Here is a 25,656-nt window from a genome sequence, read left to right on the forward strand (position 1 = left end):
GCTCATAGCGCGCCACCGAGTGGCGCGCTACGAGCTTGTAGGTCTGCTATTTTTGAAAAATCGAAGAACGACTGACATTTTTAGAATCTGATCTCAGGTCAGAATGGGTTCATCAGACCAGTGTGTGTCCAGTGGATAAACCTCGTATGAATCTGATCTCGGGTCAGAATGGGTTAAATATGTGTTGCCTGGAGAGGATTGATCCTCTTGTGGGTGAAGTACAGATAAAGCAAGCGTGTATAAACCGCAGGTTGCTTATTATATATTATATAATGATTGTAGTGTACAGTACGCGTATATTCATGTTGAAAAGAAACCCCAAGGTGGAGCAGTGCAAGTGAGTTTATTTTCTGTAGTGTGGGAGTGTATACACTTTTTTTCATGCATTACTGAGAAACCTGACGTACAAAACGTCTGAGTAGACTGAATGAGTCACAGGACAATAATTATGCTGCTGTGTGTAACCCCAGCCTCAGTACTACTAGGTATTGGTATGCACTGCTATGACCGTTTACTGTAAAAACTGCAGTTTTCTTTTTATGGGACAAGGGTGTTCCTGTTTGTACAGTATGTAGGCCTAGTATTTTATGTTGTCTGGTTTTTTTAACTGGACCTGAGTCTGAATAAATCAAGTTGATTGATTGGTCAAGATCCATTTTTGGGGACTTGGTATAGAATGTCAATTTGATCTTTTGATTTGCGCCATTTTCCATGTTCTGCATTATGTTATGCTTTAGCTGTTGAAAAATAGCAGATCGTACAAGCTCGTAGCGCGCCACTCGGTGGCGAGCTACGAGCTTGTACGATCTGCTATTTTTGGAAAACCGTGAGAATGTGACGCAAAATCTTTGAATTCTTTCAGAGTGAACGTTTTTAACTCCAAAATCTTTGCTTCTGGGCTATAGGTCCCCTGGCTGGAACTACATGTTTTTCCCGATGGGGAGGCCAAATATTTTGGGGGTCCTTGACATGAAACTGTTTGAGAACCAACTGACAAAGAAACGTGGGTTCTTCAGATAACTGTCAGAATATATAGAAGGCATTTGTAAGAATCGACCTTGGGTCTAAATGGGTTAAATGTTTAACCCATTCTGAACGGGAACCCGTTTTGGTGTTAGCATCATGTTGTGCTTTACCTATTGAAAAATAGCAGATCTACAAGCTCGTAGCGCGCCACCGAGTGGCGCGCTACGAGCTTGTAGGTCTGCTATTTTTTTGAAAAATCGAAGAACGACTGACTGTTACGGATGTCGGGGCGCGGGTCTGCTATGTGTCTGTTTGTCTATGCGCGCGCCCTGTTTGTCGTCCCTGCAGATCCGTCCGTGCGCAGCCATTGGTGGGGAGCGTTCCCTACGCTCCACCCTTGGCCGCCTACTCCCAATCCTGCGCGTCCAACCAGCGCTGCCACCCTGTCTCTCCTGATGAAATAAAGTCCCACTGAAGACTGAGATCCGGGCCGCTGTCAGACTATCTTGTTTGTCGCTAGTGTAGGGAAGTGACAGCGCGCCCTCCGTGCAGGGAAGAGTGTCCCTATTTGTACCAGCCGTGTATATATATATGTATTGAAACCTCCGAAGGGAGAACTGTACTGTAAAGTGCTTTCACACAAACTGTGATCGAATCTCGAGCAGGTAGTATTTCCTTATATTAGTATTTCACTGTCACCTTAGCTAGTTAAGCAGGCACCGTTCTCATGTACTTTTGTTTGATGGTAGGCATAAGAATAGAGTAGTCAGATAGCGTTTTCTTTTGTCACCAGTCAGATAGTCAGTGTTGGGAGGGGGGTTTAGTAGGATAGGGTGCAGTGTTAGGGTATTTTTATTACTTTCTTTCCTTTATGGTCCTGCTCAGCCTGCTCACATTTGTTCACATGTGGTACACTACTTTGTTTAAATCTGTATGCCATCTAAAGATATAGTGAATAAAACAACTTTGGCATATACCATCTTGCCTTTCTTTCCCCATAACCATCCTAGACTTAATGAGTCGTAACAGAATGGGGGCTCGTAGAGCTTAACGGAACCTGGTTATGTGAATATATATTTATTTTATTTTTAGTGGCATACGGTTGTGGAAAGGTTGTGTAAAGACGCAGGTAGAGAGAAAGATGGCACCTCCATTTGACATAGATGCATTTGTAAAAAGCCCAACGTTAATTCAGTTGGATGCTTGTCGCAAAGAGGACTTGCATAAAATAGCTTTCCATTATAAGATTCCCGTCCCGAAGGTGGCAAGTAAGGAAGAGCTAAAGACGCACGTTTTGGCTGGTTTGGTCATTAAGAATGTCCTGCTGGTGTTGCCTGGCGAGGGAGCGGTGAGTATGCCCGTGGCCGTGAATGAGCCTGGTGGCGCTCAAGGCGAAGAACATAGTGATGTTCAGGATGATGATGGCGGTCTATCAGACGCCGAGAGTGAGAAGGAGGGTGCTGAGGCGCCTGTCCGGCCGCATGAGGTAGGCCTACATGAATATGGGGGTGGTCGTGAACCACTACCCGATCCAGATGGATCCAAGGGGGACGTTGAAGTCCGTATTGCGCAAATGAAAGTGGATTTGCAGATGCGACAAGCTGAGCTTGAGCACCAGCTCCAGGTAAAGAAACTGGAGATTGAGGCAAACACGACTGTGAAAATAAAGCAGATGGAAATCGACGCACAACGAGGGGCTCGCACCGCACCGTACTACTCAGGTATGTCACCTGCGGGTGTTCCAATTACTAATCCTGCCACTTTTGATGTGTCTAAGCATCTTGCTTTAGTGCCAACCTTCAGGGAGTCTGAGGTGGACTGCTATTTTGCTGCATTTGAGAGAATTGCATCTGCGCTCAAGTGGCCAAAAGATGTATGGGCGTTGCTACTACAGTGCAAAATTCAGGGCCGTGCCCAAGAAATTGTTGCTGCTCTTTCTCTACCTGACAGTCTGCAATATGATTTGGTTAAGACGGCTATTCTGACCGGGTACGCTCTCGTTCCAGAGGCGTATCGCCAGAAATTTAGAAATCTCAAAAAGGGTAATCAAACATTTGTTGAGTTTGCCAGAGAGAAAGGCTCTCTTTTTGATAAATGGTGCGAATCCTGTAAGGCTACAGATTTCAATGCTATACGGGAGTTGGTTTTGCTTGAAGAATTTAAAAGATGTTTGGTGTCTGAACGCATTGTGATGTACTTAAATGAGCAGAAGGTGGAGTCACTTTCAAGGGCATCAGTGCTAGCCGATGAGTTCGTGCTCACGCACAAAACAGGGTTTCCAAATCCACATGGGGAGAAATCTAATTCTCGAGGTGGTTCTGTGGCACAAAATAACACGTCCAAGTCGTCTCCACGTAAGGATGACAGGGAGTGCTATTTTTGCCATAAAAATGGGCATGTAATTGCTGATTGTTATAAACGTATTGGTAAACCACAGCAGCAATCAGGTGCAGGTCACGCACAGGGAATAGGGCTAATTAAAACGGAGCCCGTTTCCATTCAGGGATGTGACACTACTGACTCATGTTTTGCCCCGTTCACGTTTGATGGTTTTGTGTCGCTGACAGGGGATCCTAATGATCAGCAGCCAGTGCGCATTTTGCGCGACACAGGTGGTTCGCAGTCTATAATTTTGGCTGGGGTTTTGCCACTTGATGAACAAACGTCGTGTGGCTGTAGCACTGTGTTACGTGGCATTGAAATGGGATATGTTCCAAGGGCGCTGCACAGAGTGCATGTTAGCTCTAAATTGGTCACGGGATTTTTCCCTATTGCTGTCTGTCCTGAGTTGCCCATTCAAGGGATTACGTTCTTAATGGGGAATGATGTTGCGGGTGGGAAAGTGACGCCTCCTCTTGAGGTATTGAATTCTATTCCTCTGACTGGGGTGCCTGACGTGAGTGAGTCTTCTCCCACGCTCAATGTGTATCCGGCATGCGTAATTACGCGTGCCCAAGCTGCCAAATTAGGCGATGCTGTCGACCTGTCAGATTCGATTCTAGGTCCGATTTTCGGAGATGAAAAAGTGGGGAATAGATCTGAAAAAGCTAGTGCTAAGACTAGCACTGAAATAAAAGCGGACAAAGTACCGTGTACAATTGTTCCCGAACATACAAATGTTCCCAAGGTGCCCATTACCCGACAGTCATTGTCAGTTGCGCAAAAGGGGGATCCGAGCCTAAGAAAATGTTTTAAAGAGCTGTTGACGTCAGAGGCCATTAAAACTGATCAGGTTGGTTACTACCTTGATAGTGGCATGCTGATGCGCAAATGGACGCCGCTGGCTAACGCAGGGTTGGAATGGAGTGCTGTCTTTCAAATTGTTGTGCCGACAGTATTCCGCCAGCAGGTGTTGTCAGTAGCCCATGAGAGCAAATGGTCTGGCCACTTCGGTGTCACAAAGACATACAATCTGCTCCTGAAACATTTCTTTTGGCCGGGTATGAAGTCTGATGTTGCAACATTTTGTCAGAGTTGCCACACATGTCAACTGGTGGGGAAGCCTAATCAGGTTATTCCTCCTGCCCCTCTGTATCCTATACCTGTAATAGGTGAACCATTCGAGAGGGTAATTGTGGACTGTGTTGGGCCGTTACCCAGAACAGCTTCAGGTAACCAGTATTTGCTCACAATTATGTGCGCCGCTACTCGGTTCCCAGAGGCTGTTCCCTTGCGGTCCATCACAGCCAAAGCGGTAGTCAAGGCTTTGTACAAGTTTTTTGCTATTTTCGGCCTGGCTAAGGTTTTGCAAACGGACCGTGGTTCAAATTTCGAGTCCAAATTGTTCAATCAAGTGTTGAAGATGTTAAACATTGAGCACAAGGCTTCCAGCGCGTACCATCCCGAGAGTCAGGGTGCGCTGGAGCGCTGGCACCAAACGCTTAAGCCCATGTTGCGCAAATTTTGTCTCGAGAACGAGCGAGATTGGGACGAGGGCATCCCATTTGTGTTGTTTGCAGCACGCGATGCTGTACAAGAGTCACTGGGTTTTAGCCCAGCTGAGCTCGTTTTTGGTCATACCGTTCGGGGGCCTCTCAAAGTTCTAAAAGAGCAATTCATGTCTGCTCCTTGTAGTCCAGACTCGGGAAAGAATGTACTGGACTATGTCAGCAAATTTAGAGAGCGTTTTCACCGGGCTTGCTCATTTGCAAAAGATGCGCTCGCTGCATCACAGGGGCGAATGAAGCGTTACTATGACCGAGCGGCGGTCACGCGATTTTTCCAACCTGGGGATAAAGTTATGGTTTTGTTGCCTATCCTCGGTTCGGCGCTCTCGGCCCGTTTTGAAGGACCGTATGAGGTTCTTGAAAAATTAAGTGCAACGGATTATGTCATAAGCACTCCTGGCAGGAGGCGCAAAGCTCGTGTGTGTCACATTAACATGCTAAAATGTTATCATTCCAGGGCTCCCTCCAGTGCTGTTCCTGCTGAACCTGCAGTGTGTTCTGGTGTGTCGGCATTGATTGTGGCTGATTCACCTACTGGGTCTGATTGTGATGATGGACTGGTATTACGTCCCACTCTGCAGCAGAGTGCACGACTGCCTAATTCTCAGATGGTAAGAGAGTTGCCTTCTCATCTCGCTCATTTGGCTGACGAGCAACGTAATGATGTGATTGATTTGGTTAATGCTTATCCCATGATATTTGGCGATGTTCCCACCCAAACAACGGTGTTAGAACATGACATAGAAGTCACCCAATCCAAACCCATTAAGCAGCACGCGTACCGTGCGAATCCAGCAAAACGAAAAATGATGAAAGATGAAGCAGAATATTTGCTTAAACATGGCTTGGCGGAACACAGCACTAGTGCCTGGAGCAGCCCTTGTCTGGTTGAATTGAAATCGGATGGTTCACCTAGATTCATCACCGATTACAGGAAGGTGAATAATGTAACTGTGTCAGACAGTTTCCCTTTGCCACTTATTGAAGATTGCATTGACAATCTGGGTAACGCTACTTACGTGACAAAGTTAGATCTGTTAAAAGGTTACTGGCAAGTTAAGTTAACTAAGCGTGCTTCTGACATTTCTGCATTTGTGACACCAGACTACTTTATGCAGTACAATGTCATGGCTTTTGGAATGCGCAATGCTCCGGCAACATTCCAACGGCTCATTAACATTGTACTAGCGGGCGTGCCTAATGTTAACGCCTACTTGGATGATGTAATTCTGTATAATTCTACTTGGAGTGATCACATGCATACATTGGGGCAAGTGTTTCAGCGCTTAGCCCAGGCTTCGCTAACATTGAATCTCGCCAAATGCGAGTTTGGAAAAGCCACTGTGACGTACCTCGGAAAACAAGTGGGTCAAGGCCAAGTCCGCCCACTGGAGGCCAAGGTTGCTGCGATAAAGGAGTACCCAGCTCCTCAGACGCGACGCGCGCTTCGCAGATTCCTCGGTCTAGCCGGGTATTACCGGGGGTTTTGTAGAAACTTTTCTACTGTCGTATACCCTCTCACCAATTTGCTCAGTCCCAAATCAAATTACGTGTGGACTAATGATTGTCAGCATGCGTTCGAGAGCGTCAAATCGCTCATGTGTAATGCCCCAGTACTCGCTGCTCCAAATTTCGATCGGCCCTTTAAACTTGAAGTTGATGCGAGTGCTGTCGGGGCTGGCGCAGTCCTTATCCAGGAGGACTGTGACGGAGTGGACCATCCAGTCTGCTATTTTTCGCGCAAGTTTACCAAATACCAATTCCGGTATTCTACAATTGAAAAAGAAGCCTTGGGGTTGCTGTTGTCACTCCAATTCTTTGATGTATATGTAGGATGCAGTTCCTTACCTGTGATCGTTTTTACAGATCACAACCCGTTGGTGTTTTTGTCAAGGATGTACAACCATAATCAAAGACTCATGCGATGGGCTTTAATAGTGCAAGAGTACAACTTGGAGATAAAGCACAAGAAGGGAAAAGACAATGTGTTGGCTGACGCCTTGTCTAGAGTGTGGGGTGGTTAAGTAAATCAAATAAGATATTTAGCCTGTAGGTTTGTATTTGTACATATTTTTGTAATTACATTAGTGTTTTTTTTGGTAGTATGTGTAATTGTAACTTCAGAACAAACCCCATGGTTTGTTTCTTGAGGGTGGGGGTGTTACGGATGTCGGGGCGCGGGTCTGCTATGTGTCTGTTTGTCTATGCGCGCGCCCTGTTTGTCGTCCCTGCAGATCCGTCCGTGCGCAGCCATTGGTGGGGAGCGTTCCCTACGCTCCACCCTTGGCCGCCTACTCCCAATCCTGCGCGTCCAACCAGCGCTGCCACCCTGTCTCTCCTGATGAAATAAAGTCCCACTGAAGACTGAGATCCGGGCCGCTGTCAGACTATCTTGTTTGTCGCTAGTGTAGGGAAGTGACAGCGCGCCCTCCGTGCAGGGAAGAGTGTCCCTATTTGTACCAGCAGTGTATATATATATGTATTGAAACCTCCGAAGGGAGAACTGTACTGTAAAGTGCTTTCACACAAACTGTGATCGAATCTCGAGCAGGTAGTATTTCCTTATATTAGTATTTCACTGTCACCTTAGCTAGTTAAGCAGGCACCGTTCTCATGTACTTTTGTTTGATGGTAGGCATAAGAATAGAGTAGTCAGATAGCGTTTTCTTTTGTCACCAGTCAGATAGTCAGTGTTGGGAGGGGGGTTTAGTAGGATAGGGTGCAGTGTTAGGGTATTTTTATTACTTTCTTTCCTTTATGGTCCTGCTCAGCCTGCTCACATTTGTTCACATGTGGTACACTACTTTGTTTAAATCTGTATGCCATCTAAAGATATAGTGAATAAAACAACTTTGGCATATACCATCTTGCCTTTCTTTCCCCATAACCATCCTAGACTTAATGAGTCGTAACACTGACATTTTTAGAATCTGATCTCAGGTCAGAATGGGTTCATCAGACCAGTGTGTGTGTGTCCAGTGGAAACCTCGTATGAATCTGATCTCAGGTCAGAATGGGTTAAACGGTTGGTCCTCACCGGGGGGCCCACATCGCCGGGGTCTCGCGGAGCGGTTTAACGAGGCAGCTTGAGCCCTTGAGGATGTGACTTGGCAGTCAGTGGAGGTCTTTCTTTCATGCCGGGGTCTGCGGAGAGTTTGCAATAACCCATTCTGAACGGGAACCCGTTTTGGTGTTAGCATCATGTTATGCTTTAGCTATTGAAAAATAGCAGATCTACAAGCTCATAGCGCGCCACCGAGTGGCGCGCTACGAGCTTGTAGGTCTGCTATTTTTGAAAAATCAAAGAACGACTGACATTTTTAGAATCTGATCTCAGGTCAGAATGGATTATTCAGGCCAGTGTGTGTCTAGTGGAAACCTCATATGAATCTGATCTCAGGTCAGAATGGGATAAATAAATAAAAGGTTTGGCAGGCATATTATCGTCTGCTGCGCGCGCATGCAGCCCACACCGCTTCCATGTACAGTATATGACATGCAGTGGTGGGAAGTAACTAAGTGCTTTTACTTAAGTAGCCTACTGTACTTAAGTACAATTTTGAGGTATTTGTACTTTACGTGAGTATTTCCAATACTTTTTACTTCTACTCTGTTACATCTCAGAAGCCACATTTTTACTTTTACTTATTTGAAAACTTTAGTGTACTAGTTACTTTGGCGATTTAAATTTTGATTGGAAAACATTTATACATACATTTTCAATTCCGTACTTTTACTTGTAACAAAGTAGTTCTAAATTGCAGTATTGGTACTTTTACTTTAAGTAAAAAACAATTTATGCTGAGGCAGACTGGAGTGGACGTTTGGCAGGGCTCCCTCACTACAGGGCTCCCTCACTGCAGGGCTCCCTCACTGCAGGGCTCCCTCACTGCAGGGCTCCCTCACTGCAGGGGGGCTGTAAAAATGGCACCCACGAGAAAATCAGAAAAAGAAAAAAGGTTGCTCACTCACTTTCATGCTCGCGTCTCTCTTGCTTGAGCTTCTTGGATTAAATCCAAAGTCCTTCTTCTCTCCCAGCAGCTTCCATGAACACACAGCGTGCCCCACAGGATTAGGGGTAGTGTCAGTGTGTGTTTGTGTATCTCGCTCCTCAGGTAATTGTATATTTGTGCATCTTGTTTGTAGTTACAAGGCTGCAGCCGTATCAGCTGTGATTACCGGATAAGGAAGCTGTTGTTTACTGCATAGTAAGCAGCTAAAAACACAATAGGCTCTATGCACAGTAGTATACGACATTTTTTGGAAAGAACTTGGGTCTCTTACCTATAGTTCCAGTATGGTGTTACCAAATACCAATTATAAAACGGGTAGTCCCAATACTTCATTCTGATTGGCTGGTTACCGTCACGTGACCGGTGTAAACTCACCGATAACCCACTCCTTCAATCACTTTGTATGAAACTGCAGCCTTGTAGCTGAACTGGGGAAGGGGAGCGCTTCATTGCTTTACAGACACATGCCGTGCGGGCGTCTAAAGCACCGCCCGGCTCATATGACTGTGAATGTGTGGCTCCAGGCAGCCCCGTAAAGATATCAAGCGCTATTCTCCCGTCACATATAGGCTACTTGCAGAGAAAAACAAGGAAGTGTTGTGGCTCTGGCTCGCTTGCTCGCTCTGGTGGCGCAAAGCGTAGATACTTTCGTGAATGTAATCGTTTTATTAGGTTAATATTGCTATAATGTTTGTAACCGTTTTAGAAAAGCGGTTAGAAGCGGGGTAGAAGACCCTCCGCTGCGCGTCGGGTCTGCCTACGCCCCCAGCCAGTGTAAAATACTCGGTAACCTGAGACCTCTCGTGGCTTATTGCTTAATTATACTAATGAAGGCTCCGTTTTCCATTCGGGTCAAACAGAGTCAGGGTGCTGCTATTGTGCAATGTTGACTCACTGGAAACACTCTACGCTACACCCAGTGGGTCTCAAAGTGTCCTTGAGTCAGTGGGTTCCAAATGGCCCCCGTATGGTTGTGTAACTGCAGAGTGCACAGACTCTCAGAGTTATGGGGGTCAAGTGTAGAGTTTAGAGTTTTATTAGGGTCCCCATTAGCTGGTGCATAGCAGCAGCTAATCTTCCTGCAGGGTCCACACAGGACATAAAAACATGACGTTCGACATGAAGGACATTACAGGCCAATGATATATATAAATAAAATAAAATAAAAAACATTATTGAAAATATTATCCTAATCATGAGATTCATGATCATGACTCTGTGACTCATCCCAGGGGCCGCAATCTGCATTCAAAGATGTTCCTATAGAAGCTTTGTCATTGGTCGAAAGAAAACCCGGTCGCTAACCAATCAGAAGAAGACGTAGACTAGGCAAATCGGAAAGTCTTTGAATGCAGATTGTGGCCCCCTAGATGTGTCAAAGAGACTCATTTGTTTTGGGGTGTGTGTGTGTGTGTGTGTGTGTGTGTGTGTGTGTGTGAGCTGCCATTATTGTTCATGTTCCCTGTGGTATGATTATGACTCAGTGCTGCCCCCTATCTGATGGACCAGTAGACAGTAAAGTGTGTGTACAGACTCGGAGAAGGGCGCTGACCTTAAATTATGTTGTACTTTAGCTATTGAAAAATAGCAGATCTATAAGCTCGTATAGCGCGGCAGCCCTGTGCCTAAATTGCAAACATTGAAATACAAATTGTAACGTTCTCCAACGTTGCAAAAGTGAAGAAAAAAAACAGTTGAATCAAATTTATTTGTGTGACATTTAACTCGTCTACTTCAAATTGTAACGGTGACAGCCGTAGCAACTAAGGCGGGGGTACATTCATTGGCACACTCTATGGTTGATGCTGTGGCATTCCAGCTATTCATTTCTTCTCCATCGCCCGGTTTGAATATACTAGACCTCAGCCGACGTCCTGCTGTGTGGAAAGGAAAGGAAAGAGAGAGAGAGAGAGAGAGATAGAGAGGCATGTTGGATGGCGCTTCATTGAAGCCATAAGGCAACAGAGGGAATGTCACAGGGAGCCTCACTATGTCTGCCAAGCTTGGAGAGAAGCTCATCTGCATTTTTTCCGGCAAGGCCCTTCCAAAAATGTGCTCTCTTCCTCTCTCTCTCCTGCTCTCTCTCTCTCTCTCGCACACACGCACGCACGCACGCACGCACGCACGCATGCACGCACACACACACGCACGCACGCACGCTCCCACTGTGCACATTCCTGGAGTCCTTTGTACAGTTGAAGTCAGGATATGAGCTCACCCATGTTCGTCCTATGGGACTTTGACCCTCTCTCCACTTCTCTTTTTCCCCATCTCTCCTCTCTCTCTCTCTCTCTCTCTCTCTCTCTCTCTCTCTTTCTCCTTCTCTCTCTCCCCTTTTGTCTCCTTTTCTCTCTATTGTCTGTCCTCTCTCTCTCTCTCTCTCTCTCTCTCTCTCTCTCTCTCTCTCTCTCCTGTCTCTCATCTCATCTCTCCTCTCTCTTCTCTTCTCTTCTCTTCTCTTCTCTTCTCTTCTCTTCTCTTCTCTTCTCTTCTCTTCTCTTCTCTCCTCTCCTCTCAGCCTCTTTCTGGTGTTTCTCAGAAAGTGGATTCTACCAGCAAACAATTATTATGCAGGCCTGTTAAATTTGGCTGCCCCGTTGCCCTATTTTCTCTTTTCTCCTCCTCCTTCCATTCATTCCATGTTCTGTTCTGTCCCATCAGTATACTGGGGGTCAAGTCCCCCCCCTCCTGTCAAACTCCTACAGAATGAACATGACGTGGTCCAGACGAGGAAAATGAATTCCCCCAGAGCTGTGCTCACTGCTCAGTGCTCCGACCTCTTCCATGATGTTCCGTCAGTCTCTGCCACTATAAAAGGCTGTGTTTTTAGGCTTTCATTGTTTTTCGTTTCTTCATTTAGAATTATTATTATTATAACTTTCTACCAAATGTAGTCATTATGCCAATTAAGCTCATAGCGCGCCACCGGAGAAAATTATAATAATAATTCTAAATGAAGGACTTCTACTGGATCTCTTGTCCACTAGTCCCTTCCTAACATTTTCGCCTAGTTTTTATTTGTTGACGAAATTGCCCATAATCTATTTAGTCTTAGTTTTAGTCAGTGGAAAAAGGTAGTCAACGGACATTTTTCGTCTTAGTTTTAGTCGACGAAATCAACACTGACACACACACAGACACACACACACACACACACACAGACACACACACACACACACACACACACACACACAGACACACACACACACACACACACACACACACACACACAGACACACACACACACACACACACACACACACACACACACACACACACAGGTCTCCCTCACCCAAACACAGCCGATGTTGTTTGTATTTGTATAATTATAGACACCCGGGGGCCAAGCCATAAATGCACCACGATGGATTCAGAGCCTTAAGACTCTGCGGTCGGTGCTGCTGCTGCCTTGAGCGTCTGTTATACACTTTACGGTACTGTAGACGCAGATCTACAAGCTCGCATAAGCCACATTTACCAAGGAGCCGTGAGAAGGTCCTGGGTTCGATTCCCGCTCGGGGCACTGTGGGTGCTGGTGGCGTGTTTCCTCCTCCGCGTCATCAGTGCCCATACCCGAAGGCGGGGTTGGCGAAAGGGCCTTTCTGTGTGGAGTCTGCAACTTGGACACTCAGGCATGAAGGAAGCATGAGTTCAAGTCCGTTGCTCTCCCCAGGTTGGTGGAGGGTGTGTAGAGCCCAGGATCACAGTAGATGATTGGCACAGGGGTGAAAAATGGGTTACAAAATCGTGGGATAAAAATATATATTTAGAATACCAAGGAGCCGTGGACGTTTTCGGCTGTCTCCCATAGCTTCTTTTCCGTTTTTCTTTTTTTAGACAGCTGGTGGATGGAAATCATTCTCCACAGGAGGAGAGTGTTTCCGGGCATCTGTCCGTTGGCGGCAGTCAGCCGCGGGGGGTGTGGACTCAGCTTCTTTTCCATCCACCAGCTGTCTTAAAAATGACGTAAAACATAGCTTCTTCTGTCCGCGGCTGTCTGCTCAGGTCTGGAAACACTTTGACTGCAATGACAATCGGCCATTTTCACACACGCAACAAAGTATTAACAGGGGTCAGGCTTTTAATTAAGTGATGTCATGCACCGAAAATAGCATCGCAGCACGGCCACGTTTTTGAGCTCGAGCAGAACTTAAATTGTAGCCTTTCCTTTCCGTGATAACGCTTTGTTATGTTAATGTTCACAATAACATCTTTCTGTCATGTAATTTCTATTGATCCTGAATGATTCCTATATATTGAGTGAACAAATGGACACGCTCTAGACTAGGATGTTTTGAACTTGTCTGGAGCTCTCCCAAGACTCTAAAACGGTCTACCTCCTCTCTTCTCTCCACCCAGGTCTTTAAGGGTGAATTTCAGCTCCCTGAATTTCTAAGAGAAAGTTCACAGGTACGGTAACCTATCTCGATCTGCCTGTTGTTCTGACACGTCCCCCTCTCTTCTAAATTCAGCGCCTTCTTTTTGTTTAAATCATTTAGTTGACCCATCTCTTCCACAATGATGATCATCTGCTCTGTGTGTGTGTGTGTGTGTGTGTGTGTGTGTGTGTGTGTGTGTGTGTGTGTGTGTGTGTGTGTGTGTGTGTGTGTGTGTGTGTGTGTGTGTGACTGTGTGTGTGTGACTGTGTGTGTGTGTGGTTGTGCTGCCTTTTGCTTCCGTCGCGGTCTACAGCAGTGTCTGTCTTGTTCGCATCTGGTCTGCGTTTTTTTGCCATTCACCTTCATGTCCATGCTTTGTTTGAACTGATGTTACAGTACATGTAGCTTTACTACTTTCCTAGCCCATTCTGACCTGAGATCAGATTTCCATACGAGGTTTCCACTGGACACACACTGGTCTGATTAACCCATTCTGACCTGAGATCAGATTTAAAAAAAAATGTCAGTCGTTCTTCGATTTTTCAAAAAATAGCAGACCTACAAGCTCGTAGCGCAGCCACTCGGTGGCGCGCTATGAGCTTGTAGATCTGCTTTTTTTCAATAGCTAAAGCACGACATGACGCTAATAACGCCAAAATGGGTTCCCGTCCAGAATGGGCTAGAGGCCATGAATCTGAGATGCCATGTTTTGTTTCACAATTCAAGAAATGGTTCAGGTGGAATGAAAAAAAAAAAAAAAAACTTATCATGTTACATTTTAGTATTTATGTAGCCTATTAGGATATTTAAAATTGTATATTATTATGAAATAATAAAATAAGCACCTGTAGTGGTCACCAATCACAAAGCCACACTGCTATTTTTGTGCTATTTCTGTGTTTTTGTTGTATGCATCAATTCAAACGTTTGAACCTTTTTCTGTTAAATAGAGCACCGCCGCCCTCTTCAGGTAGTGAGGAGTATATGCAGGGATGTCATGCTTCTTTTTGTTTCTTTTTGGTCGATGGCTTCATGTTGCAAAATGATTGTGTGTCGGAGTCAGAGCGACATGTTTCAGTGCTTTATCTGTTATATGCGTCTCTATGTGAGGGATATAAATTGTGTGTGCTTTTTTGTTTCTACCTTCTGTTCCTTCAGTTCTAGCAGCTCTTTTCCGGGTACTTCCGGTCATCCTTTTTTCGAATGACATTCAAACTTCTCTGTTGTCCTTTTTTCTCTGCAGATCCAAGCCAACAACAAGTCTCCAGAGAAGCCCAATCCAAGTTAGGACGTGGGATTGTTGAGTAGCACCACGACACACACACACAGGTACAGCAGGGCACGCACGCACTCACGCACACACGCACGCACACACGGACACACGCCCGGACGCACGCAAGAAACCAAAAATACACAGGGAAGACATTTTTTTATATTATAACCACACCTGGGGGTCTATTAGAGTAATGTAAACTCCAAAGACACATACAAAACTGGGAAAAGTACAAAAAATGTGGCACTCTTTCTTTAACCTTCAAATAATTTAGAAAACTATTAAACTATCAGAAAACCCTTAGGATTTAGAAGACATTTAATGTCTTCTAAATCCTAAATGGTTGTCTGAAAAACGTATTTTGCTATATCGGCGGTTCGCGAACTTGTTGCTGGCGATCCCCACCTCAAAATATTTTTTACAGTGACCCCCAGAAACAAAGATTTGAGTAAATAAAATGTGCACCTTAAAAACATTATTACACAAATTTTCACGACCCCCCCCCCAAAAAAAACAAGCTCATAGCATGCACAGAATGAGGATGTATCTACAGTATACTATTTTTGAATGGCCGAGGAAGAATGAAATAATACTTTACCTAAAACTGCTTTACCTAAAATAAAAAATGAACACACACACAAGGTGTATCATAACTAAATAATTTTAAGTGCAATGGCAGGGATTTTAAAGTTTGAATGTGAGAATTAAAAAAAGAGACGTCAGCAGCAGACTTATATTTTCTGCACCTTTTTGTATCGACCACCATTCATCAGTCAGACTTTATTAATACTAAACTTGTTGCTCTGTATTTTTTTTAACGTGGCCACCAGTTGCTCTATGTATGTTCTAGTCGCAGTGCTTCCCAAACTGTGGTGCGTGCACCCCTTGTGGTGCGCGAGCGCCTGCTAGGGGGGTGCGTGGCATGAAAAGGCTAATGGTGGTGCTATGGTTTTATTTTAAATATACTAACATATTATGCCAATATTATATGGCAAGTATATGCAGAATATATATAACCTAGGCTCAGCTGCATACATATGCCATATTCAGGTTCATATAATAATTATTATATTAACCTGTAGGGCGTTAAGCAACTAGTCAACCTTGTTGGTAGCCTACTAGTTGACTAGTTGAGAAGAAAAAAGAAAAGAAGAAAAAGTTTATTTTATTTTTTTCCCCCGATTTTGTAGGCCTCAAGATCAGGTAGATTATAGTTATAGTCACCAGTTTTTAAATGTACAAATATTTATTTCCCAATTATTATAATTTTTTTATAGGTAGTTAAACAACTATAGTCGACTAGTAAACTAGGCAACTAGTAAAAATGACTAGAAGTGAATGCCCTATATGGCACATATATGGAACATATGTGCATAAATGTGGATATACTGTAGGAAATATTATGTCTCTATGCAATTATACATATAGCTTATGCAATTTGTATTTCCATGTGGGGGTGTGTGTCAGGTGTCAGCTATAGGTCGGGAGGTAACAGGGGGTGCACGGCCCAAAAGGTTTGACAAACACTGTTCTAGTGTAGGCCTACAGTATTTATGCCTCACTAGTAACAGTATTGAGGGTCGCAGTCCCTCCCCCTTTCAGAACAACGAGTGGCCCAGGAAATTAATCTCAATGCATTTTCCTCATAGACTTTTCAGAAAGTATTTATTTAAAGACCTTTTAAGCGTCGTACGAAGCCAACTCTTGTCGTGACAAATCATGACAACACACACAATATGTTGGACCAAACAAAGAATTAGAAAGTAGAAAAGAATGGCAGGTTTTAACACTTTTTTTGTTTGTTTTATTTTGTTGTGAGCTTTTTAGATCAGCTATTTTCAGCATGCAACCAAGTGTAAAATGACTTATACTGGATCTCTTGTCCACTAGTCCCTTCCTAACATTTTAGTCTAGTTTTTATTTGTCGACGAAATTGTCAGTATATTTAGTCTTAGTTTTAGTCATCATAGCTTAGTTTTCATTTAGTTTCCATTCGTTTTTGTCAGTGGAAAAAGGTAGTCGACGAACCTTTTTCGTCTTAGTTTTAGTCGACGAAAACAACACACTTTACAGTATATATCTGCTGGTTTTTTTTGGTTTTTTTTAATTGCCTTTTTTTTAATGACCGCAGTTCAACTTTGTGTCGTTTCAGAACACGACAGCGGTGCAGAGGAGCAGAAACGGCGGAGCTGTTTGACATTTTTGTGCCCTCGGTCGGGGCATCTTTGTTGACACTTTTAACAACACCACCCCTGGACAATGTACACACAAATGTAACCCCCTCCCCCCACCCTCTGCTGTGGGCACCCACCACTCGGTCTTAAAGGTCGCTTCAGACGGAAAGCGACTGACCTTTAGAGACGGTATACATTAAATAGAGAGACGGCACCACCCGGAGGAAAAACCCTGAGAGCAGAAATGGACATAAGTGGCCGAATTTGGTATTGCAGCTTGGGGTGGGGGCGGCCAGCGCTGGTCCGTTGACTTATCATCATTGCGTTCACGTTCATGATGATGACGCGTGAAAGATGTTTCATTCCTTGAACGTCAACGAGCACAGCAGCGCGTTCACGAATTTGGGTCCAATCCCATCCCCAGAATGCACTCTGTTCCTATACCCCGGAAGGAGGAGTGAAGTCGCCTCATTCGCTTTAAAACCCATTCTGGGTCGGGAACCCCACTTTTGGTGTTTTAAGCATTATGTTATACTTTAGCTATTGAAAAATAGCAGATCTACAAGCTCGTGGCGCGCCACCGAGTGGCGCGCCACGAGCTTGTAGGTCTGCTATTTTGGAAAAATCGTAAAAAAATGCGGCACAAATCTTTGAATATGTATTCTTTCAGAGCGAACGTTTTTCTTATTTTTTTACGTCGGGCCTAAATGGGTTAATTGCAAGTGGATGGTTGGAGAAATCCGGTGCCGTCTCTTATATTAACCCATTTTGGGGCCGGGAACCCCTTTTTGGTGTTACATACATTATGTTGTGTAATTTAGCTATTGGAAAAATAGCAGATCTACAAGCTATGAACTTTTGTAGGTCTGCTGTTTTTTGAAAAATCGTTAAAATGATGATTTTAGAAAACTTTTTTTTTTTTAATTTCGACGTCAGGCCTGAATTAGCCTGAGCTAACGTGTTAAGTTTCTGGTCTATAGGGGTGGGTCGCGGCTGAGATTTGCGCACGCCCTGATTGGATCTCACCGATCTGTCCGTCAGCCCTGGCCACTCCTCTCCCACCTAGTGAAGCGCTACGTCACATCATTTGGAGCGACGCCCACCCGGAAGCGTTGACTCCCACTTCTAGACCAAGGCAGCCAATGCGTTCCTCCAGGCTTTCAATTTTCGTGCAGACTAAATGAAAGCCTGGGTATCGAGGCTAGGCCTGAATGGGTTAATATAATACTCTTAAGCGACTGACACAATTCATCTTCAGTGAGAGGCGGGCGGGCGGGCGAGCGAGCGAGCGCGGAAACTCACACACACCTGCGAGCCCAGCCAGACGTGGCCCCAACGCGTGCCCCCCCACCCCCCCCTTCATGTGCAAGACGAGCCGCTGATCCAGGGTCAGCGGGAAAAGACCCGCCGCGTCACGTCACGTTTTTCCACGTCTGAAACGGCCTTATAAGGACATTTTTCTGCCTTCAATGTTGTTGTACTGTAAAAAAGAGATGTCTGGTCACAGTAGACTGTAAAAAGAGATGTCTGGTCACAGTAGTAGACCAGAGAATGTCATTGATTCGTTTTTTATTTTATTATTTTTTTCACGTCACGTTATGTTAATTCTGGATTTTTTGTAGAAAAAAATGTTTCCTGGCTATATCGTGTATATACGTATATATACACACACTGTATATGTACAGTATATATATATATATATATATATATATATATAACAAACCTGTGATTCTGTTGTAAGGAACTGCAGTGAGCTTGAAAAGGAGGAAAAGAGTTAAGTATTTATGGACGAAAAGTTAGCTTTTTTTAAAAGATGCAATATCTATTTTAATGTTTTAAAATTTTTTTCATGCCTTTGTATCGTGCAATCTCATGGGTACTACCGATGTACAAAATCACAGTTTTTTGAGTATTGGTGATTAAATGATGGCTTTTTTTTAAAGACCTATTGCAAAGATTTCCTTTTTTTAATGTCTCGCGGTATATGCATTAATCATACTTTAACGTCATACTGTGACGCGTTTGTTTGCTTCCACTGCAGCGGTGAAACATGATGGGTTAGTGGCTGACAAGGTAGTATTCATGTCTTATGAAAACATACTTACTTTATAACTAGCCCAAGGGTGAGCAACTTTGAGGATGTAGAGGTCCACTATGTCTCCACACTCACTCCAGAGGGCCACATTGCATATTTTTGTTGTAGCAAAAATAGCCGATCTACAAGTTCAAAACGCGTCGCACTGCAACGCGTTTTGAGCTTGTACTGTAGATCGGCTATTCTTTTGCTATATTTTAATTCAAATCCTGAATAATTTTTGTTGTAGCAAAAATAGCTGATCTACAAGTTCAAAACGTGTTTCACTGCAACGCGTTTTGAGCTTGTACGTAGATCGGCTATTCTTTTGCTATATTTTAATTCAAATCCTGAATATTTTTTTTGCTACTCATTTTTTTCTACATAAGACTTAAAGTGTAATTAAAGCGTAAAGTCATGTTTGGAATTGCAACAGCTGAAATATATCAGTATTCTGATATTAACCTGAAGTGGGCCACATTAAGTGATGGTGTGGGCCGCATGTGGCCCCCGGGCCGCCAGTTGCCCACCCATGATTATTAGCCCTTCACTAAATTATAGCCCTTCACTAAATCCCACCCCCAAAAAATCGATTTGTCCAATCCAAATAGTTTAGCAACGGTTGCTATGCAGGTCAAGCTTTCTTCGCTGCTTATGTGCCCATTGGACAAGGATGGGTTGGGGGAGGTACTTAGTGAAGGGTCTTTATTCTGGGGGTCCTTGACGTGAAAAAAAGTTTAGCACCTCTGACATAGAAACATGGGCTTTTCAGGAAACCTTTAGGATTTAGAACACTTTTTTTTTGTTTTTATCGTCCTCAGGTCTTAACGGTTTAACCCATTCTGACCTGAGATCAGATTCATACGAGGTTTTCACTGGACACACACTGGTCTGATGAACCCATTCTGACCTGAGATCAGATTCTAAAAATGTCAGTCGCTCTTCGATTTTTCAAAAATAGCAGACCTACAAGCTCGTAGCGCGCCACTCGGTGGCGCGCTATGAGCTTGTAGATCTGCTATTTTTCAATAGCTAAAGCATAACATGATGCTAACACCAGAATGGGTTCCCGTTCAGAATGGGTTAAGGAAAGTGAAACCAATTATGCTAATGAACAACCTTTTTGTTTTTAATAATTCATTACATTCAAGGCAAATGATACATCCTCAATACATACGATGCAATGCAAACATCATCTCTCTAGATAAATACAAAATTGAAATCTATTTCTTTTTTTTTTCCTTTTTTCCTCTTAATTTCCTTTTTCAGTTCAGTGCACAACATTGAGAGAAAAACACTTAACATTCAACACGTAACAAAGATCTCGCACACGTTTCATTTGCACAGTACACATCTCCAACTAAGTGGGGCGTCCACATAAAAATAGATTTTAAAATATTTTACCTTTTTATATACTGTCCTCCATAGAAATAGTGGGCTTTCAGGTTCGTTATTTACAGCAACGTAGACTTTTGACCCCCCCCCCCCCCACCCCTCAAACAACATAAATTGCACAGTAGTTATAATAATTAGAATCCAAGATCACGATATGTTCAAAAATATTTTACATACTTATATAAGTAAACAGTCAGTTTTTTTTCCGTCATGCCACAGAGGGGGGCTATTTCAAGGCTTTGGTTACACAATGTCCTGATTGGAAGAATCCACCTACGGAGCTATATTTCCTCTCCACCTATAGCGTCTCGTCTTCATTACGGTATGCAGAAGACGGTTGGAGCGGTTATATAGCGAGGTGTATGTTGATGGCGCATCCCTTCTTCACCCATAATTATCGACAACAAAACCTATTCAAAACAAACAAACGAAGGAAGTAGGACCATAAATGTCTACAGTACAAAGTTCAGCATTGGGGGGAAGACACTTGGCACTTGAATCACCGGTGCAGCAGCTACCTGTATACACATGCTTAATAATGACCCGTCGTTTGCAGCCATATTGACTTTTTTCTTTTAGAAGAGACGAGAAGAGGTTACACCGACAAGGGTTATCAAAAAGAAATCCCCCAATTGCACAAAGTCACTGTATATAAACATGGGTAGTGATTTGTGCTGTCATTCTCCAAAGCCAAAATAACTAATGTTCTGACCGTATTAACTGATTTAGCGGAAACAACATTGAGGTGCTTTTTAGATATCCTGGGTAGTTTTGTATAAAAAAAAGCAGCTTTTTTTTTTTTCTCAGGATTTTTTTTTAACTTGTAGTACAGATACATAATTTCTACCAAGTCTCCCAATGCATGGTCAAAGCATGCACCCATCCACTTTATTGAGAATGGAATTGGGATAGCAGGGGAAACGGGATTCCATTACCCATTGGTCAATTGCAACCACTCCATATTCCGGGCATGTCATAATAGGTTAAAGTTCTTCGACAATAGGCGAACTTTAATTCCATACAGCATGTAGGCTATGTATACTGTATAATTTAATTGTAACTCGGCCCGCAATGAATGCGACTTCTTCAACCTCGAATGTATGTACTACTCCCAAGCATAGAAAACATCTCATACATTTTGAGAGGTCCTTGCTATTTTCTCCTGAAATCAGTTGGCTGGTCTGTTGCAGAAAAACGATAATCAGTCTGTATTCCTATCTATCGGTAATGCACACCCCTGACATGTAAGACTTAATTACAAATTCTGTGTAAGTGTGTAGTGTACCTGTTCTCTGCTACCTGAACAGATTAGTACCCACACCTAAAATAACCTGTTCTGTGCTTAAATTAGCTGGAATGTTACATTTGGAATGAGTAATCCCACACTGTAAAGACATTTGAAAACATGTGCCAGTGTTACTTGGTCAAACAAATTTAAAAATAAAAAGTATACTGGACTGTGAAAATAAAACTTTCACATTATATTTTAGATACATTTTCAAATATACTTTCTCCCATACTGTAGTGTGGCCAGTGTATAATATCGTTTGGCCACATTTTGTACGTTATGCTATTTTTTCCCCTGCGGCTTCCTTAACGCATTTTGGGTGGGAACCCCTTTTGGTGTTAGCATTATGGGTTAGGGCTTTAGCTATTGAAAAATAGCAGATCTACAAGCTCATAGCGCGAGCTTGTAGATCTGCTATTTTTGAAAAATCGAAGAACGACGAACATAGAAACATAGCTTTTCCAGAATCTGATCTCAGGTCAGAATAGGTTAAGGTCCTGCTGGCTTGCAACCCATGACTTCACGTCACGGCTGCCACACACACTAGAAATCGTCTAAAATTGTCTAACTAGATCAGCTTGTTGCTATGCTTTGGCTGCGTTCTATAACTACTTTATTATTTTCTTTATACCAGTTTGAACAGACATATTGTCATTTACATTCCTTTAATGATCAGTGAGTATATCCTCACAAATGCAAAACAATAATGTCATCACACGGACCGCTCATGAGATGAGGGAGGAAGGGGGCGGGGCTCATTCATGGCTGAGATTTGCGCCTTATTTGGGCTTTTCTAGTATTGTTTTGCTCAGATCATGTTCTTGTTCCAAGGTTATTATAATAGTTAACTAAAACTGACAATAACTAAAACTAGATTATAAAAAAAATTAAGTTAATGAAACAAGCTAAAATAATATTGTCAGTTTATTTTTATAGGCAATGTATTGAGCCTAGTTATTTGGAGGATACAAATATATCTTCCAATGTTTTAGCTGTGGCAGATTTATTATGAATATATTTTGGAACTATATGCTTTTTTTTAATCACACCCTTGACAAATAAAAATGTATTAATTAAACTAAAACAAATAAATAACTAATAAACAAACCCTAAATCAAACCCTCTTTCAAAACTAATCGGAGCTAAACTGAAATCGGAAAAAACTAATAAACTATAGCAGCCTTTGCCCTGATCATTCGCAGACCAAAGTGCTTTTCATCTTTCTGTCGGTGACATGACAATCAGGCTTTTATAGGTTTACACCGTATGTATGTATGCTGTTATGGTAGCAAACACATAATTACATTTTAACTTATTTGTCAAATTTTCACGACGCATCAAATAATGAGGCAGAAAGTTAGCCGGAATGTAAATTGAACCATGGCTTTCAATGTCATGCACTTTTACTTGTACTATATCACAGACCAGCGTTAACAGTATAGTTATGAAGTCATTGATATATGGTTGTAATGTTAAGGTTGCAGTTAACCCTGAGAATGCCTCCAGTTTGGCCTCAGGTGGTACCTCTACGCGTCTGGCATCCTGGTATCTACCTGGTACCATCCTGGTATCTACCTGGTATCACTGGTACCATGAAGTATCACTGGTACCTCACTGGTACCACTGGTACCATCCTGGTATCTACCTGGTATCACTGGTACCATGAAGTATCACTGGTACCATGCTGGTACCACTGGTACCATCCTGGTATCTACCTGGTATCACTGGTACCATGAAGGAAAAAGGAAAACCTTGCGAAAAGTGCAAAATCGTACATGGAGGGAGGGGGGTTTGTTTTTTTACTGATAAAGGCAACATTTGTGTGATAAATAAAATACAATAAAATAAAATAAAAACATTCGCAAAAAGGGGGATGGCGGATATGCGTTTTTGTACAAAATACTTATGAAAAAGGTAGTTGGCACAGTCCATTTGGTCACAAAAGAAGCTTCTTCGTGCTAAGTCTTCTTCCTACTCCTCCTCAGGTAATGCTCTGTGTGTGTATGTGTGTGTCTTAGTGAGTGAGAGTGGCGCCCTCTCATGGCCTCAACTAATGTAGCACGTAGATCATTTTTCGATCACTTGCTACACTACAGCCTGTAATTCCATCGTGGACGCGTGTCAAATACCTTCATTTCAGGATCATGGGAAAAGGGGGGAGACTTTTTTGTTGAGAATATTACTATTGATGTCGTGACGTCTCCGGTCAGAATATATGTTTGCATGTGCATCACTCTGCGTGTATGTATGTGGTACGTACACATACACATACACACGTACAGTACGTATACAGTAGGTGTGTTCATGCACAACACACGCATGTTCTCGTGGTGGGGGGGGGGGGGGGGGGGGGGGTCAGACTCAAGAATGCGGTCACAGTGCGATCAAACTCACAAGCATGCAGACGACTCCACATGTCTCAACAACGGGTCACCACGACACGGGCATTCTGTTTTCAGAAGGTCAGTGTAAACGAAAAAGCCAGGGCCCCTAAGTCTAACCTTTGACCTTTGACCTCCAGCCACACAGGGCAGCAACCTAGCCCTGGTCCAGGGCTTACAGCGAGTCGCTCTCTGACGCCCTGTGGAAGTCCCTTCGTCCGCAGCCTTCTGGTGATATTCTCACTCCCGTGCGCGGTTTTTCAAATCCCAGCAAATAAACAAAAAGACGTAACTATACTCACCAAAACAAAGCCTGCTATAGACCTTGGTAAAAGTCTATTCTCGTAGCTGGGAAGCGTCTCAGGTTCCCCAGTTTCTCTCTCTAAAATGCACTATTTTAATCATTAAATAAAATGAATCCAACCAGATGAATCCAAGCAGACAAAACCCAGAAATGCCATAGTAGAAAAAAATTACTCTGCCCGGTATAAATTCAGGGTACATTGCGTTATTAAAATGGCACAAAGACTAGTAGCAGGCTTTGTTTCGGTGAGTAGCTAGTAGTTATGTCGTTTTGTTTATTTGCTGGGATTTGAAAACCCGCACACGGGAGTGAGAATATCACCAAAGGGGCTGCGGACGAAGGGACTTCCACAGGGTGTCAGAGAGAGACTCGCTGTAAGCACTGGACCAGGGCTATAGGCAGCACCCTTCTTTCCCCAGTATCCGAGCATCAGTGGACCCCCCCCCTTCCCTTGGATCTGTGCTAGGGGGGGCTGGCTGGGCAGGCTCTCTCTCTCTCTCTCTCTCTCTCTCTCTCTCAGAGACGGAGAACCGAGAGGTGTGGGGGAGAGGGGGGCAGGGTTGGAGAATATAGAGAAGGTCAGTTACATGATGTGTAGACATAATCCATTCCTTCCCTCTCCCTCCTCTCCTCTTTTTGTCCTCCTTGTTGTTGTTTTTCACTTGTTCTCCATCAGAGACTGGACTTTGTGCACCAGTTCACGGGCTATCTGCAGGATGTGCTGCACGTCATGACGCTCTGCCATCTCTGTAACAGACAACATAGTTAAGGGGGGGGGGGGGGGGCATGCTTCAATGTTTTTTCAAGGCAAATTAAGACCCTTTAGTGGTGGGTCTACACACTATGAACTTAACTTGTACATACGGTGAGTTATTTTTCCTCCGCTAATGTTTTACTCCAGAATAGGAAAGCTATAGAGCGCCGCAGTCCCTCCCCCTTTCAGAAAAACGAGTGGCCCAGGAAATGAAACCCCAATGCATTCTCCCATCGGCACTTCTAATATAATTTATTTAAAGACGGTTACGCCGCGGACAAAGCCAACTCGGATCGTGAAAAATCATGACAATGAACACAATGTTTTGGGGCCGATCAAATAATTTATAAGACGAAAAACAAAACAAATAGTGTTGTCTCCTGCCTTTATTTTCTTCTTTCTAATGATTTGATCGGCCCAAAACATTGTGTTCATTGTCATGATTTTATTTACTAAATATCATAGGGTTTTAGTCGACTAAATCGACAGTTGATTTAGTCGACTAAAATGTATTTTGGCGGGCCCTGATGCCGTCGTAATCACTGTCTTAACACTTTCTGAAAATAGCCGATCTACTGCGACGCGGTGTGAGCTTGTAGATCGGCTATTTTCAGCATGCAAACCAAGTGTAAAATGACTTATACTGGATCTCTTGTCCACTATAGTCCCTTCCTAACATTTTAGTCTAGTTTTTAATCTGTTGACCGA

At 43.5% G+C, this 25,656-nt stretch overlaps 2 protein-coding genes across 5 annotated transcripts in view; one reads left to right on the plus strand and one right to left on the minus strand.

Moving 5' to 3' along the window:
* The window catches only part of tpst1 (tyrosylprotein sulfotransferase 1), a 224,171-nt gene that overhangs the window by 59,529 nt on the left and 138,986 nt on the right, over nt 1-25,656 (plus strand). Inside the window, exons 5-7 of one of the 4 annotated variants that reach the window (XR_013964567.1) lie at nt 13,286-13,336; nt 14,549-14,634; nt 16,731-17,280. Coding sequence is in view for 3 of the 4 variants with exons in the window: in XM_080771557.1 (XP_080627683.1) it covers nt 13,286-13,336; nt 14,549-14,593 (96 nt within the window). In the remaining variant the exon portion in view is untranslated. Of the gene's footprint in view, nt 1-13,285; nt 13,337-14,548; nt 14,635-16,730; nt 18,698-25,656 lie in introns of those variants that run through there. The other 3 variants (XM_080771557.1, XM_080771559.1, XM_080771558.1) reach the window with 3 other exon arrangements.
* sgsm2 (small G protein signaling modulator 2) overlaps nt 24,853-25,656 on the minus strand; it is a gene marked incomplete at both ends in the record, with an annotated part of 132,013 nt that continues 131,209 nt past the window's right edge. Inside the window, 1 exon segment of the mRNA XM_080771550.1 lies at nt 24,853-24,941. Coding sequence (XP_080627676.1) covers nt 24,853-24,941 — 89 coding nt within the window.

The sequence above is a fragment of the Protomyctophum bolini genome, assembly GCF_963924005.1.
Source record: "Protomyctophum bolini genome assembly, chromosome: 9".
Taxonomy (NCBI): Eukaryota; Metazoa; Chordata; class Actinopteri; order Myctophiformes; family Myctophidae; genus Protomyctophum; species Protomyctophum bolini.